Source organism: Heterodontus francisci, chromosome 16, assembly GCF_036365525.1.
Source record: "Heterodontus francisci isolate sHetFra1 chromosome 16, sHetFra1.hap1, whole genome shotgun sequence".
Taxonomy (NCBI): domain Eukaryota; kingdom Metazoa; phylum Chordata; class Chondrichthyes; order Heterodontiformes; family Heterodontidae; genus Heterodontus; species Heterodontus francisci.
The window spans coordinates 59,747,464-59,765,346 of record NC_090386.1 but is presented as its reverse complement, the minus strand read 5'-3'; the positions used below and the strand labels follow the sequence as shown (position 1 = coordinate 59,765,346).

Below are 17,883 nucleotides of genomic sequence, written 5' to 3'. Positions count from 1 at the left end.
CAGCACTGACCATCAGAGGCAGAAAAAGAATAACCAGGCCAATAATGGTTGAGATCCTGATGACATATTTAATATATAAAAATAACAAGCCCTTGTATGTGAAAGAATTGTATGTGATAAACCTTTTATGTTAAAACATAAGATATGTCATAATGGAAAAGAAGAATCAAGACAGATGCTTAGCATTTAAAATTATGGGATTCCTTTGGACTGCTTGGAAAGATTAGATGTGATAGATTATTAATATTGGTTAGATTTGAATTTATAGATGAGCAACTAAAGATCAGTATTTACAATGCTGAGTATAGAAGCATGAATGCCAAGCTGTACATATTAAAGAACTGTTCCTCATCACTATAAAAGTAAAAATGTTTGCACCAATGATAATTTGCCATGGTACCCTGAAGCTGGCATTTTCACACAAGTACATGATCACAGTCATCAGTTTGTTAATGTAACATTTTCACAGTCATTGTTTGTGGCCAATGCACTATTTGCAAATCATGCCAAAAATATTTTGATTGAGAAGAAAATTTAAAAAAACTTTAATGCTCTAAAAGTATCTTCCCATCTTTCAGTCCAGGCCACCCACCATTCCCAACTGAATGGAGAGGCAGAAGATTTCTGCCAAAATCAATGTGTAATTGACTGCTAGGAAGTGAAGATAAGCACATGGGTTGAAATGTTCTCCAATGTCCATTTAATCTTTACTTAGACTTTCTAGATGGGTTAGCAAAGGCACCCAGTGAAAAACTGAGCCATGCACAACAGGAAGGTTATAAGTTCCATCCCTGATCTTTGCTGGTCAGTTGGGACGCTATAATTTTCCTCAGTCAGATTCCTTTCCTGATCACTAACTATAACCTTAGCTGCAGTTGGCTTGTGCAGACTTCCAATGAAGACAAACTCAGGTTTGGCTTTGATACCTGCCTGATTCAACCTCTGGCTGAATCACCAGCCAACACTCAATTCTTCATACACGTAATCATAAAACGGTTGCAGCACAGAAGGAGGCCATTCAGCCTGTCGTGTCCATGCCAACTCTCTGCAAGAACAACTCAGCTAGTCCCATTCACCCACCTTTTACCCGGAGCACTGCAATTTTTTTTCTATTCCGATAATTATCCAGTTTCCTTTTGAAAGCTATTATTGAATCTGCCTCTCAGCATTGCATTCCAGATCCTAACCATGCGCTGTGTGAGAAGGTTTTTCCTCATGTCGCATTTGGTTCTTTTTCCATTCACCTTAAATCAGTGTCCTCTAATTCTTGACCCTTCCGCCAATGGGAACAGTCTCTCCCTATCTACTGTGTCCAGACCCCTCATGATTTTGAACATCTCTATCAAATCTCCCCTCAACCATCTCTTCTCTAATGAAAACAACACCGGCTTCTCCAATCTATCCAGATAACTGAAATCCCTCATCCTTGAAACGATTTTTGTAAAACTTTTCTGCACCCTCTCTAACACCTTCACATCCTTTCTAAAGTGTGGTGCCCAGAACTGGACACAATACTCCAGTTGAAGCCGAATCAGTGTTTTATAAAGGCTCACCATTGCTTCTTTACCTTTGTACTCTATACCTCTAATTCTAAAGCCCAGGATCCCACATGCTTTATTAACCGCTTTCTTACCTACCCAGCCATCTTCAACAATTTGTGCACCAACGCACCTAGGTCCCTCTGCACCTGCACCCCCTTTAGTATTGTATCCATTATTTTATTTTTTATTTAGAGATACAGCACTGAAACAGGCCCTTCGGCCCACCGAGTCTGTGCCGACCAACAACCACCCATTTATACTAAACCTACAGTAATCCCATATTCTCTACCACCTACCTACACTAGGGGCAATTTACAATGGCCAATTTACCTATCACCTGCAAGTCTTTGGCTGTGGGAGGAAACCGGAACACCCGAGGAAAACCCACACGGTCACAGGGAGAACTTGCAAACTCCACACAGGCACTACCCAGAATCGAACCCGGGTCCCTGGAGCTGTGAGGCTACGGTGCTAACCACTGCGCCACTGTGCCACCTCATTCTTCCTACCAAAATTAATCACTTCACACGTCTCTGTATTAAATTTTATCTGCCATTCCACCAGCCTGTCTATATCCTCTTATATCACTATCCTCCTCACAGTTCACACAATAATTGAAAGTTTAGTGTCATCTGCACATTTTGAAATTGTGCCCAGTACACCAAGTCAAGGGGCTGGATTATATTTGCGCTGTGCGATGGCACGCTTTGAACACGACTTAGAAGAGTGCTGCTGCACAGCCCCCGCGATATTATGCACGGGGGCTGATCTAAATAGAGGGGACGGAGCGGCCGCCCTCAGTGATGTAGAGAGGGCGGTTGCCGCCTCCCTGGCAACGGCGTCTGGCGCCACCGCACCGGCACCCTTTTTTAAAGGGCTTCAAGCCCTACAGTTACATTTTAAAATTTAAAGGTCCCGACCTCCAGGAAATAAAAATAAAATGTTATTTCAAATATAAATCGCATCTCCCACCCCCCCGATGGGTAATTTATATATAGATTGCCCTCTACCCCCATAATAAACTTTTATTCATACCCTGAACTTCCTCCACCCCCCCTGAAATTTGTTCCCTTTGACCCTCGACCCCTTCCCACCATCCCCACAGCCAATAAAAATTGTTTTCCCTGCTCCCCCGCCCCTCCTGTCCTGAAAATTTTATTCCTCCCCTTTCCCCCCACAACCAGGTTCTCGCCTTGGAACTCCATACGGAGTTCCGAAGGGCACGAGGTATGAATGGCAGCTGTACAATTGGTGTAGGACGGCTGCCGCCAGCAGGTAGGTGCATTTGCATATAATATCGGTTGATTTGAATATGTACATAAAGGCCCCATCGCATGGCGGTGGGAGGGCCCACACCGAGGTCACCCCGCTGCTGGTAATATGCGGCAGGCCCTTCTCGACGTCGGCGGTCAAGGTGGGCCTCTCCCTACAGAATGTTAGGGCCCCCCGCCATGACCCACAGCGTTGAGGGACTGGTAAAATTCAGCCCAAGGTCATTAATATAGATCAAGAAAAGCAGTGGTCCTAATACTGACCCCTGGAGAACAGCACTCTGTACCTTCTTTCTATCCGAGAAACAACTATTCACTGCTACTTTCTGTTTCCTGTCACTCAGCCAACATCACATTCATGCCACTGCTGTCTCTTTTATTCCATGGGCTTTAACTTTACTAACAAGCCTGTTATGTGGCACTTTATCAAACACCTTTTGGAAGTCCATGTACATCACATCAATTGCATTACCCTCATTAACCCTATCTGTCACCTCATCAAAAACTCAATCAAGATAGTTAAGCACGATTTGCCTTTAACAAATCTGTGCTTGCTTTCCTTGTGAATAATGAGCACTTGAATGAGATACCAAAGGGCTGCTGGCACCTATGGAACCATATCCCAGTACAGGGTCAGGACTTTGAGAAGAAGATAGAAAATCAAACTGGGAAGAAGAAAAAAATGTCAACTGCAGGATAGAAGTCACATCACTCTAATGACACAGAAATTTAGTATAAATCTCCAACTAAAGCAAGATTTAGACTGGAAATTTCCTCAGAGCTGCTCCCACTCTGCCACCTGACTTCACTGCAAGTGTAGCAGAAATCCCATTTATGCATATAAACTGGGCAAGTTGCAGTGGCAGAACAGGAGCAACTCCAACAAAATTCCCAGCCTTAGATTCTTCGGGGTTATTTTAGAAATTAAAATAGAATGTATCTGAACTTACTTTAGAATATATGTTTTTAATCAATTGTGATGTGTCTATATTCCAAACACATATCAACTTACTTTAGATTTGAGATCTTGATGATCTTCACTCAGGGAAATTTAATACAAGCTCACTTCAAAAGGTGTTGTCAAATGGTTTTTGACCTTCATAGGAATTCTTTAAGTGTCAATAGTCATACTGCTTGCCTGCAGTGATGTGCTTTTAACATTGGTGATGCATTTCCAGCAACACGCAGAGTGATCCAAATACCACAGCACATGGAACAAAGACAGTAGACTCATAATCATCTTGCGCTAATGCAATTATTTTGAAACAAATAAAATGTTTTTGAATAAATGTTAACATTGAAAAGGATGCATTAAGAAATCAACATTATCCCTCTTTATTCATGAATTCAAGGCAAGGAAATAGTGTGGAATAATGTAGCTTTAAAATGATGAACTAACTTTTATCAATAGATGCCAAAGGACTCAGTAACCCTGCCAAAATCAAACGAATGCGGTTCCAGGTACAGGTCAGTTTGGAGGACTATATTAATGACAGACAGTATGACTCTCGGGGACGATTTGGAGAGCTTCTGCTACTGCTACCCACTCTACAGAGCATCACCTGGCAAATGATAGAGCAAATCCAGTTCGTCAAACTCTTTGGAATGGCTAAAATTGATAACCTGCTTCAAGAGATGCTTCTGGGAGGTGAGGAAAAATTTTAAAACAAAATATATCATTGAGAATGACCCAATGCAGTATAGTATAAAACTCATTTTAAAAATAAGGACATGATTTGAATTGACACAGAAACAAAATACTGCAGATGCTGGAAATCTGAAATAAAAACAGAAAATGCTGGATGTAGTCATCAAATCTGGCAGCATCTGTGGACAGAAAAATAGTTAACGTTTCTGGTCTGTGACCTTTCATCAGAACTGGGAAAAGTTAAAAATGCAGTAGGTTTGAGCAAGTGAAAGGGGTGAGGGTGGGAAAAAGATGAAAAGGGAAGGTCTATGATAGGGTAGAGGGTGGGAGAGTTTAAATGACAGAAAGGTTTCATGGTGCATGGCCAAAGGGAGTGGTAATGGGACAAGTAAAGAAACAAAAGATGTGTCTAGAGGAGGTGTGAATGGCAGGATCCTGAATAGCTGCTATCCAAAAGCAAAGGAAATAGGAGAGAAACAAGAGAGAAAATACAAACCAGCAAAGAAAAATGAAACAAAATGGGGGCAGAGGATACAATCAAAAATTTTGCACTCAGTCTTCAGTCCAGTAGGCTGTAAAGTGCCCAGCTGAAAGGTGAGATGCTGTTGCTCAAGCTTGTGTTGAGCTTCACTGGGACACTGCCACAGGCCAAGGACAGAAAGGACAGAGTGGGAGCAAGGTGGAGAATTAAAATGACAGGCGACTGAAAGCTTGGTGTCATACTTGCAGACTGAACAAAGGTATTCCGCAAAACAGTCACCCAAGTCTGTCTTTGGTCTCCCCAGTGTAGACCTACTTGATCTCGTCCTCACCAATCTACCTGTCGCAGATGCATCTGTCCATGACAGTATTGGTCAGAGTGACCACCGCACAGTTCTTGTGGAGACTAGTCCCATCTTCACACTGAGGACACCCTCCATTGTGTTGTGTGACACTAACATCATGCTAAATGGAGTAGATTCAGAACAGACCTGGCAGTTCAAAAATGGGATTCTATGAGGCACTGTGGGTCATCAACAGCAGAATTGTATTCAACTATTATCTGTAACCTTATGGTCTGGCATATTCCTCCCTCTACCATTACCATCAAGCCAGGGGATCAACCCTGGTTCAATGAGGAGTGTAGGAGAGCATGTAAAGCCTGGCTACCCAACCCAAACCCAACCAAACCTGTCTACATGTGTCAGGTCAGGTCTATATTCTCTGCCCAGCATTTGGGCTTGGGTCGGATTGGGCTGTACTGTACTGTTTTGTTTTGTATTGTTGTCTTTCTAATGTACGATTTTTTTTATGTTTCAATAATATGTGTCATATTTTTGGGTTGAGTTGGGCATGAGAAAAAATTAAAGGGTTGACTGTTTTTGGGTCAGGTCCAGGTTGGGTTTTAATTTTATACCCGAGCAAAACTTTAAGAGCATGCCAGGAGCAGCATTAAGTGTACCTAAAATTGAGGTGCCAACCTCGTGAAGCTGCAACACAGACCTATATGCATGCTTTGGGGGAGACGGTGGCATAGTGGTAATGTCACTGGACTAGTAATCCAGAGGCCCAGGTTAAATTCCCTGGGGACATGGGTTCAAATCCCATTGCAGCAGCTGGTGGAATTTAAATTCAATTAATTAATAAAAATCTGGAATTGAAGCTAGTCTCAGTAATGTTGCCATGAAACTATCATCGATTGTCATAAAAACCCATCCAGTTTACTAATATCCTTTAGGGAAGGAAATTTGCTGTCCTTACCTGGTCTGGCCTACATGTGACTCCAGACCCACAGCAATGTGGTTGACTCTTAGCTGCCCTCTGAAATGGCCTATCAAGCCACACAGTTGTCAAGGGCAATTAGGGATGGGCAACAAATACTGGCCTTGCTGGCAACGCCCGCATCCCATGAAAGAGTAAAAGAATGCTCGACAGAGGAAGCAGCATGTAAATACAAAGTGAAGCAATCCCACAACCAACAGATCAGATCAAAGCTCAGCAGGCCTGCAAATCTAATTCTGAATGGTGATGGACAATTGGACAACTAACGGGAGGAGGAGGCTCCACAAACATCCACATCCTCAATGATAGTAGAGCCCAGCAAGTCAGCGCAAAAGCCAAGGATGAAGCATTTACAACCATCTTCATCCAGAAGTACTGAGAGGATGATCCATCTCGACCTCCTTCTGAGGTCCTCAGCATCACAGGTGCCAGCCTTCAGCCAATTCGATTTTTTAATTATTATTCATTCATGGGATGTGGGTGTCACTGGCTAGGTCAGCATTTATTGCCCATCCCTAATTACCCCTGAGAAGATGGTAGTGAGCTGCCTTCTTGAACTACTGCAGTCCTTGGGGTGTAGGTACACCAACAGTGCTGTTAGGAAGGGAGTTCCAGGATTTTGACCCAGTGACAGTGAAGGAACGGCAATATAGTTTCAAGTCAGGATGGTGTATGTGATATCAACGTGGTCAAGAAATGACTGAAGGCAGTGGATACAGCAAAGGCTGTGCACCCTGACAATATCCTGGCTGTAGTACTAAAAACTTGTGCTCCAGAACTAGCCACATCCCTAGCCTGGCTCTTCCAATATAGCTACAACACTAGCATCTAACCAACAATGTGGAAAATTGCCCAGGTGTCTTGTCCATAAAAAGCAGGACAAATCCAATCCAGCCAATTACCACCACATCAATCTGTTCTCAACTATCAGCAAAGTGATGGAAGGTGTAATTGGCAATGCTATCAAGTGGCACTCCTGTGCTTGCATGGAAAGGTACTGTAGGAAATGGAGGGTGCGCTAGGATACTTAGGAGTGGACTCGAGTATTACAAACAGAACGATCCCTTCAGAATACTGAAAGGGGAGCAGAAGATGTGTTTCGTGGCGGTGATGTCATGCTGGAGGTGGCAGAGGATGTTCCATTGAATACGGAGGCTTTTGGGGTGGAAGGTGAGCACAAGGGGAACCCTATCATGGTTCTCAGAGGGAGAGGAAGGGGTGAGAGCTGAAGTGCGGGGAATAGAATGGACAAGGTCAAGGGCCCTGTCAATCATGATGCGGGGGAATCCTCGGTTGAGTGGGACATATCAAAGCACTAGTATGGAGGGTTGCATCATCTGAACATAAGCAACTAAGACAGAGAAACAGGGAGAATGGAATAGAGTCCTTCCTTGATTTCTCTGTCCCATTTTGGGGATAAGCTATTACCTAATATTTGCTATAAGCCCACTCACTCCCACAGCTACCTTGACTACATTTCCTCATACCCCACTTCCTGTAAGGACTCTACATTATTCTATTCTCCCAGTTTCTCTGTCTCCATCACATCTATTCCAATGATGCAAACTTCTGTCCTAGCACTTCCGATAGGTCTTCCTTCTACCTCAACCAAGGACTTCCCACACCCCCCCGCCCCCACCGTGGTTGCTGGGGCCCTCAACCATGCCCATTCTATTTCATACACTTCTCCTCTCACCCTTCCCCTTCTCCCAGAACAATAGGATTCCCTTTCTGTTTACCTTCCACCAGCCTCCTTATTCATCAAATCATCCTTGGCCATTTCTGCCATCTCCATTGTAATGCCCCACCAAACACATCTGCCCTTTCAGCACTCTAAAGGGACTGTTCCCTTCACAATACCCTGGTCCACTCCTCAGTTACCCCTAATATCCCCTCCCTTTCTTTCAACATCTTTCCATGCAAGCGCAGGATATGCAAATCTGCCATTTTACCTCCTCCCTTCTCAACGCCCAAGGCCACAAACACTCCCTCCAGATGAAACAGCAATTTGCTTGCACTTCTTTCAATTTAGTATACTGTATTCACTGCTCACACTGTGGTCTCTACACTGGGGAGACGAACAACAGACTGGGTGACAACTTTGCAAAATACCTCCATTCAGTTAGCAAGTGTGACCGACCCCAAGCTTCCAGTTGCCTGTCATTTTAATTCTACACCTTGCTCCCACTCTGACCTTTCTGTTCTTGACCTGCTACGGTGTTTCAAAGAAGCTGAATGGAAGCTCAAGGAACAACACCTCATCGCTACCACTCCATTTGGCCTTGCACCACAAAACCTTTTTGCCATTTAATCTTTCCTGCCCTCCACCCTATCATGGACCTTCCCTTTTGTTCTTCTTCCCACCCTCCCCCTTTCACTTGCTCAAAACCTATTTCCTTTCCAACTTTTCCCAGTTCTGGTGAAAGGTCACAGATCTGAAACATTCTCTCAGTTTCTTTCTCCACAGATGCTGCCAGACCTGCTGAGTATTTACAGCACTTTCTGTTTTTATTTTGAATTGACACATGGTTTTAGCAGGAGCTGCACACTGCTGTGATCCTTTCTTCAGCTGGACGCCAGAGGCAACGCCACAGCCTCTTTCAGAGCCAGCCCATTATCAGATAATGATAACATTGCTTATAGTACACACATCTGTCTGATTACCCCCTCCCCCCCACTTCTCGCATGGAATAAAAGGGACAATAGCAGCATGGATACGAAGTTGGTTCAGTGACAGAAAACAGATAGTGGTGAAAAACTGTTTTTCGGACTGGAGAAAGGTATATAGTGGGGTTCCCCAGGGGTCGGTGTTAGGACCATTGTTTTTCTTAATATATATTATTGACCTAGACTGGGGTATACAGGGCATAATTTCAAAATTTACAGATGACACTAAACTTGGGAGTATTGTGAGCCGTGAGGAGGATAGTGATAAACTTCAAAAGGACATAGACAGGCTGGTGGAATGGGCAGACAATTGGCAGAGAAGTGTGAAGTGATTCATTTTGGTAGGAAAAACTAAGAGAGGCAATATAAATAAAGGTTACAATTCTAAAGAGCTTGCAGCAGCAGAGCCACCTGGGGGTATATGTGCACAAATCATTGAAGATGGCAGGTCAGGTTGAGAAAGTGGATAATAAAGCATAAGGGATCGAGGGTTTTATAAATGGAGGCATATAGTACAAAAGCAAGGAGGTTATGGTGAATCTGTACAAAACACTAATTTGGCCTCAACTGGAGTGTTGTGTCTAATTCTGGGCACTACACTTTAGGAGGAAGGTGAAGGCATTAGAGAGAGTGCAGAAAAGATTCACGAGAATGGTTCCAGGGATGAGGAACTTGAGTTACGTGGATAGATTGGAAAAGCTGGGGCTGTTCTCCTCGGAGAAGAGAAGATTTGATAGAGGTGTTCAAAATCATGAAGGGTCTGGACCCAGTAGATAGGGAGAAACTGTTCCCATTGGTGCAAGTGTCGCGGACCAGTGGACACCGATTTAAGGTAATTGGCAAAAGAAACAATGGTGACATGGGGGAAATCTTTTTTACGCAGCGTGTGGTTAGGATCTGGCATGCACTGCCCGAGTGTGTGGTGGAGGCAGATTCAATCGAGGCCTTCAAAATGGAATTGGATAATTATCTGAAGAGAAACATTTGCAGGGCTATGGGGACAAGGCGGGGGATTGGGACTAGGTAAATTGCTCCTGCAGAGAGCTGGCATGGGCACAATGGGTCAAATGGCCTCCTTCTGTGCTGCAACCATTCTATGATTCTATGATTTGCAAGCGTTATATTCTGCAATGGTAAGCTACCCAGAAACTGATCAAATTCATTCTTGACAGTGAAAGGCTTCCGTATACTTTGTAGCACCCTGCGTCAGAGGTGCTCTGTAGCCAGTGCAGCTTCTAATATACTTGGAATGTAATGTGGTGCAGAAGTAAGATTGAGCTAAATAAGTAGAATTTTCATTGCCATCTGTGAAAAAAGCTAAATGATTCCACATCTGGCCTCATCTGACCTATTGTTTTGTGGTGCACAAAGGATATGTGGTGCACAGTGGCGGCGCAGTGGTTACCACCGCAGCCTGACAGCTCCAGCAACCTGGGTTCAATTCTGGGTACTGTCTGTGTGGAGTTTGCAAGTTCTCCCTGTGTCTGCGTGGGTTTTCGCCGGGTACTCCGGTTTCCTCCCACCACCAAAAGACTTGCAGGTTGATAGGTAAATTGGCCATTATAAATTGCCCCTAGTATAGGTAGGTGGTAGGAGAATATAGGGACAGGTGGGGATGTGGTAGGAATATGGGATTAATGTAGGATTAGTATAAATGGGAAGTTGATGGTTGACACAGACGCGGTGGGTCTAAGGGCCTGTTTCAGTGCTGTATCTCTAAACAAATTTTTATAAAAGGTGAAATTAAGGGCACATGAGAGACATAATATCCAGCTGTGATCACTTGGGGGTCCAACTGTTATAACTCTGGATTATGTTATCATATAGTTAGATATTGGGCAGTGCAGGCATCCTCTCTAAACCCAAGAGCCTCAGGCAACTAACAGGGATAATTAGCACTGCTAAACCTGAGTTAATATCAATGGTAGATCCTAATCTGGTAACAAGGCCTCTTTATTGTGTATTAAAACCGAAAATGCTGGAAATACTCAGCAGGTATTGCAACAATTGTGGGGAGAGAAACAAAGTTAACATTTCAGGTCAGTAACCCTTCTTCAGAACCATTTGTTGTATTTCTACTTTAAGCTTTTTTCTCCAATATACATTCAATTACGTAACTGTTGTCTCCCAGTTCAGTATTTACTACAATGTTAAAAACACTGTTTATGCAATTTTTCTGAAATTTCTACCGCTCTTTCACTGAAATTCTGCAGATAATCAGAAGAAGTCCCACATAGTTCACCCTTTGAGCCTCTTTATCTCAGATTCTCACATATCCTTTGTGTTTCAGGTACGGCAAATGAGACGCCACATACACACCATTCACTACATCCTCATCTGGTCCAGGAGCATCTGGCAAGTAATGTAATAGTGGCCAACACAATGCCTGCTCCAGTACAAAATGGGCAGATCTGTAAGTATTAAGTAATATCAATAAAAAGTTGAAATTACTACTGGTCTCACTATAGGATAGTTTTCTTTTTTGTACAGTTCAAGAACTTTTTAAATATGTTCCAATGTCAAATTTTTTCGACTTTGTTTTTGATTTGTCGGAAACTATTTTCCAACAGAAAGGGTAGATTGGCAACTTGTGCCTATACTTCTGTTAACATTGCTCTATAAATAACCACTAAAAGATGCACAGGATCAGCCTAGCTTGGTCAGACTGATAATTGTTTCCTCTAATGATGAAAAGTACCCAACCTCTGCTTCACATCTCTAACAATAGCCCAGCCTAACCATAATTACCATTATGCTGGCAATTATGCTCTGATCTGTGGCTAGGCTGAGAACATAGGATTTCTAGCACAGGACTCTTACCTTACTGGCCTCATAAGACATAGATGGAGGATTAATTTGAGGCCCTTCTAGGAACATAGGAGCAGGAGTAGGCCATTCAGCTCGTCGAGCCTGCCATTCAATTAGATCCTGGCTGATCATCTACCTCTACACCACTTTCCTGCACTATCCCCATATCCTTTGATGTCATTAGTATCTAGATACCTATCGATTTCTAGCAGACTCACACTGAGGTACAGTGGGAGTGTGCATGAGGGACCATTGTTTGTTAGCTCCTACATGTTTAACCCGGTTCATAGTATTGTATTCTTTATATGTTTTCAATATGTCCTTTTTATTACTTTTTTTGAAGAATTAATTACTCTTTTCTGTTTCCTTTATATGTATACCACAGCCACACCTGAAACTCCATTACCTTCTCCGCCGGGAGGTTCTGCATCAGAGCCATACAAACTGGTAGCAGGTTCTGTATCAAAACCACCAACATCTGTTCATCAACAAACCGTTCCAAAACAAGAGGCAATTTAACATCTTACTCAGACATACGGAAAGCATCTCAGAGCAAAAGTAATTAATAACTAATTAGATTTTCCACACCTAGAGGACTATACTATGAGAACACTGTTTTAATAACAATGTTCCATTTTAATAGATGACACAGATGAATCCAAAGATAAGCAAAAGGATAATTATAAGACATGTGTTTAACTGACTGTTATTGTAATACTGTACCCTTAAGTATCCAAGGGACTGCTGTTCTGCCTGGAAGAATTGGTTCAATTCATTGAATAATTTGGAATTCAGTAAATACAATAACAGTCATTTCTTTCATCTTAATGGTTGATTTTAACTCTGCCTGCCCAGCGGGTATGGCACTATCAACATCCTGGGGTTACCGTTGACCAGATACTGAACTGGACCAGCCACATAAATACTGTGGCTACAAGAGCAGGTCAGAGGCTGGGAATTCTGCGGCAAATAACTCACCTTCTGTCTCCCCAATGTCTGTTTACCATCTACAAAGCACAAGTCAGGAGTGTGATGGGATACTCTCCACTTGCCTGGATGGGTGCAGCTCCAACAACACTCAAGAAGCTCGACACCATCCAGGACAAAGCAGCCTGCTTGATTGGCACCCCAACTACACACATTCACTCCCTTCACCACCGACACACAGTGGCAGCAGTGTGTACCATCTACAAGATGCTCTGCAGCAACTCACCAAGGCTCCTTCGACAGCACCTTCGAAACCCACGACTGCTACCGCCTAGAAGGACAAGGGCAGCAGATGCATGGGAAAACCACCACATGCAAATTCCCCTCCAAGCAACACCCCATTCTGACTTGGAACTATATTGCCGTCCCTTCACTGGCGCTGGGTCAAATTCCTGGAACTCCCTCACTAACAGCACTGTTGTACCTACACCCAAGGATTGCAGCAGTTCAAGAAGGCAGCTCACCACCACCTTCTCAAGGGCAATTAGGGATGGGGCAATAAAGTGCTGGCCTAGCCAGCAATGCCCACATTCCATAAACAAATAAAGCAAAAAGGTAGCGGATTATGATGGTAGAGTTTAAGATGACATAAGAACATAAGGAATAGGTGCAGGAGTGGGCCATTCGGCTCCTCAAGCCTGTCCCACCATTCAATAAGATCATGGCTGATCTGCCCCAGACCTCAACTCCTCTTTCGTGGCAGCTCCGCATAAAAGTTCTGAATGCTCTCTGCCCACAACTTAACTCATCTGAGGCACAGGAAAGCAGCATAGCACAGGCAGACAGGGACCTACTTTACATTCAAAAATCGTGACCTGATGATGTCACCAATATCACAATACCAACTGAATGGAAAGATTTTAAGAGCCCCAATGGAGGCAAACCCTACAGCAGGGCCGGGGAGGTGGGGGGGGGGGGGGGGGGAGGGGGGTGGAGTCAGACTGTCCAGGATACGTTTTTCAATTGGACTTTTCTGAGGATTCCTTGTGGGCCGCTCAAGCTATACAAGGAGTCCTTGTGCCTTCCCCTCAGGGCCTTGTCTCTCCCTCTTCACATCAGTATCTCCTGTGAAATCTGCCCCCAACAATATCATTCCAGGGATGATTCAGACCAACACCCCCATCCCAATTTCTGTTCCTAGCCACCGGCCCTGATGTTACGCCCATCAGCTTTAGCCAGTAGACAGTGCTGCAGTATTCGAATGAGGTCAGAGTTGTTAAAATGCCCCAGGTTTCATGCTCAACTCACTTTGGGGATCTCACTCCTGGCCTGCATCCTACCCACCCTGAAACTGCCGCAGGTTAAAAACGACCTTTTAGTTTTTCAAGTGAATTTATACTAATAAGATGTCTATACTTGCCACATTTAAAGAATTTTCAGTATCTGACTTATAGTCAGACTGCACAACTAAATGTGAACTAGACTTGACATGAACTCAGGGTGAATTTGCAATGTTTTGACTCTGAGTACAACTTATGATTTTCACAGAGAACCAGCTCAACTATCTTACTGAACTTTGAGTTTAATATTTATGATTTGGTAGTATTTGGATTTTTCTATAAATTCAGTTCCTTTGTCCTTGACCTTCATTTATTATTAGTGTACTTTCGTGTACCATATTTTTAGATTCTCTTTTATACCATTTCAGTAGTTGAAATTTGAGTAGATGTACATATGAGAAAAAAAAGATTTTATACACATTACTATATAAAATGTTTAATGGATTTAAAAGATTTGAGGAGGAATCTTTCATTGCTGCAAATACAGTAGGGGTAAACATTTGCTGATCTAGTAATTCCATCGAAAGGTCTAAAAGTAAATTACAGTTGTACTTCAGTGTACAGTGCACTTCTGTGCAAATGCAAGTACTTGTACCATACATGTTATGTGTCATATGGGAGCCTTACATCTCGTTTGTTAACAACTGTACTTACTTGAATTGTCATGTAAGTGGATCCTACACCAAGACAGGATGTCCTGCTTTCAAACACCAGTTTCTCCCACATTGCAGCCACAATGTATCACCTAATTTATAGTAGAGGTACAGAAATCACACATGAACCATACAGAGCCAGGACTACTGGACTGTCAAATTTGCCTCCTAAATTACAATAGGGACTACTCTTCAAAAGTACTTTTTGACTGTAAAGCGGTTTGAGACATCCTGTAGTTGTGAAAGATGCTACATAATTGCACGTCTTTGGCTTTTTATGTACTTTTTATGTACAAGTGGGGGTTCTCCCACTTGTCCGCCATAGCTTTGGCAGAGAATCGGAGAAACCCCAGAAAAACAACATAAACAATATTTTGGGCGGGCTGTTCCAAAATCTGTTTCAGAGCACAGGGGAACTTTATGTCACTGTATTTACATTATCTGCTGTTGTGCAAACTACCAATATGTAGGTTTCATATATTATCATGTCACCAATTGTATTAATGCATTTACAAACGATAATAAATGCAAGTCTTTTAACTTGGGTAATAATACACCTTTTGAAAAATATGGAAAGGACAATTCTGTTATGGCCCCTCCTCCCCAGGCTTACCATTTTGGATCCAAACTAGCTTGTGGATCAGTAGCTGAACATTTCTCTGTTCCATCCTTCTGACTACCCTGCATTACTCTGCATAGTACAGTGGCACTGCTGTGCCTGTCTATCTGCTCCAACAGAGGATTACAAAACCCATTAAATTCAGGGTGCACTACCTCAGGAATATTTTATTTAAAAGAGACACCCTCTGATAAAATGATAATTCAGGTTTATGTTTTTCTTTAAATGCAAGCAGATTTGCTCCTTCCAGTAATCTACATTTTTTTTTAAAGTGAGAAACTTTTCTTCTAAAATATTAACAATGAGTTAATGAAAATGTGGCCAAAATGTATTGTATAATCCTTTGCTTTATTAGTTAACTGAATTATAAATGTGCCCAAATATTATTATCCTACTTACTGAAACTTAGGCAGCAAAGATTACCTGTTGACATGACATTACAGTTAGATTGTACTGCGAATTCCTTACAGTCTATAAACCGAATATTTGTGTTCTAACATATTTATTACATTCCATCTTATTTAAACCAAGATGATTCTTCTCTTTCTTTGCATAAAAAAGTCTCCAATGCACAAGAAATACTTTCCTTAATGTAAACTGCTTCAGGGGTAATGTTTGGTCTATTTAATAAACAGGGTCTTATAGCACTGTAGCAAAATCCTTGGTGCATTGTAAACAGCATATTTAAAAGACATGTAATAATGAATACAGTGTTTAAAATGTCCTTGATTGAGCATGTTACAATATACTGATTCTTGCATTACTTTAAGATCTGTGTCTCAAACAATTTATGATGTAATCCAGTTAGTTTTATCCATCAAGTACTGTACTGAATGTTTTTCAAGAAATCTCACTATAATTCAAGCTGCCTATTGATGCTCCAGTGTGGAATTAGCACAGAGTCTATGAAATATCACTATTCTATCCTATAACAGCTCAACAACCTAAAAGATAATAGCCTGATTTTATACTTGGTGTGACAGAGCATAGCATCAACTCTGCAAATATTGACCAGGTGCAGGACTAACTGAGTGTCCTGAAGCTAATGGCAAATTTCATACCTGAGGTCAATTGTCTAATCAGTGTCTGAAAATCTGCAATCAATATTTAGATTGTCATGCCTCTGACTTTTTATTCTAAAACTATAACAAAGGAAATGACTTATAGAGGCTCAGCCCAAAAAGCTAGCAGGTGCCTTATAATCTGACTGGTGACAATCAAAAGCAGTATTTAGCTGCGAATATACTGTGTGCTGATATTCCCAAAGTGGCTGACTTTGCATATTGATGTACCACTCAACAATATCTTGAGAAATCTTTGAACTCCCCGTGCTTTGGAACATTGAGCAGAAATAGTCTCTCACTGAAGACTATTATCTGATCATTCCAGTTGGTTAACACTTGACAGTTCAGCCAATCAGGCTGAAGAATCCATGCTGAGGTTAACATTTAAATCTAAGCTACCCAATGAGAAACCATAATTTTATGCACAATTACTGTCAGTTTAAGTTATCTCAGGTGCAGGTGAATTTCTCAAGTCTCAAAATAATTTTTCTGGTTGGCAGCAGCTCCTCTATACAATAGCAAAAATATAAGGTTTGAATATGTATGTTTATTTACAAAACACAGTATTGCCTTCTGATGTTTTTAAATTTGGTAAAATACTTCTTTTAAACATCTTGTCTGATGACAATGAAATGTATGTTTTACAAACCACAGTTCAGTTGTCAAAGAGTTGATATCCCACCAAGTATAGTGACAAAGCACATATTGACAGACAGTTTGGTCTTTACCTGCTTGTAGCAAAAGTGCCTATGATAAAACTTTAAGATGATAAAGCATTAATAGATTTGTAACTATAGATTTTGCACTTCACATATTGAACTATTTTAGTGCTTACAGCATATGGGTTTGGTTCTAGTGCTCACAACTGCCAGAAGCTCTGAAATGAGAAAGTTAAAAAGAAAATAGTTCTTCATCTACCTGCAGCCAGGTAGCATTTATTTGTACATATAACAAATAATGACAATAGTTCTAATTAATTTATTGTAATATGGATGTAATTTTTCATGAAACTATGACTTTTCTTATAAATCATATCACTGATTAATGACAATTAAGACAATAACATAGTTCTTTAGCACAACTGTACATTTTACATTTTATAGTTTTCATCCTTGCAGTTTTCACTGTGTTTAAGGTATTTCTTTATTGATATTTCATTGCAAATGGAAACAGTTCCCTTACGTCTCTGATGAATACTGCCTCACTGCTGAATAATGTAATTATGAATGTGTTGTTGCCATTCCTTCAACCCATGTAAAAACAGAAATAATAAATAAGGTCTTTTCTATGTTTTTCGCTGTTTCTGACTATTTGTACCATTTGCCTTAAAACACCGTTCAGCAATTGCACTAAACTAAAAGTAGAAAATGCTGGAAATACAGGGCAGGGCAATCACCACCTGCAAAGAAAAAAGATAATTAATTTGTCAGTTTTAGGGATTTTCCTCAGTAATTTCACTACTTTTATTGTGCAATATTGGGGACTTGGTTCTTGTTAACGTAAGAAAATAAGTAGTTGTAATTATCCCTTCATACACAATGCTGTAATATTCCTTTAATAGAGAACTCTGGAGATACAGTAACA

General features: G+C 41.6%; 1 protein-coding gene and 1 long non-coding RNA gene across 10 annotated transcripts in view; one reads left to right on the top strand and one right to left on the bottom strand.

Annotated features, from left to right (window-relative positions):
- Nucleotides 1–13,583, top strand: part of hnf4a (hepatocyte nuclear factor 4, alpha) — a 245,115-nt gene extending 231,532 nt beyond the window's left edge. For all 8 annotated transcript variants that reach the window (XM_068048237.1, XM_068048238.1, XM_068048241.1 and 5 more), the window contains 3 exons: nucleotides 4,224–4,460; nucleotides 11,179–11,301; nucleotides 12,082–13,583. In XM_068048237.1, the coding sequence (XP_067904338.1) occupies nucleotides 4,224–4,460; nucleotides 11,179–11,301; nucleotides 12,082–12,215 (494 nt within the window). In that variant the 3' untranslated portion in view covers nucleotides 12,216–13,583. The remainder of the gene's footprint in view (nucleotides 1–4,223; nucleotides 4,461–11,178; nucleotides 11,302–12,081) is intronic.
- A 3,725-nt stretch (nucleotides 13,584–17,308) lies between these two features.
- Nucleotides 17,309–17,883, bottom strand: part of LOC137378130 (uncharacterized) — a 38,126-nt gene continuing 37,551 nt past the window's right edge. For both annotated transcript variants that reach the window (XR_010976561.1, XR_010976560.1), the window contains one exon: nucleotides 17,309–17,698. This is a non-coding gene — a long non-coding RNA (uncharacterized lncRNA). The remainder of the gene's footprint in view (nucleotides 17,699–17,883) is intronic.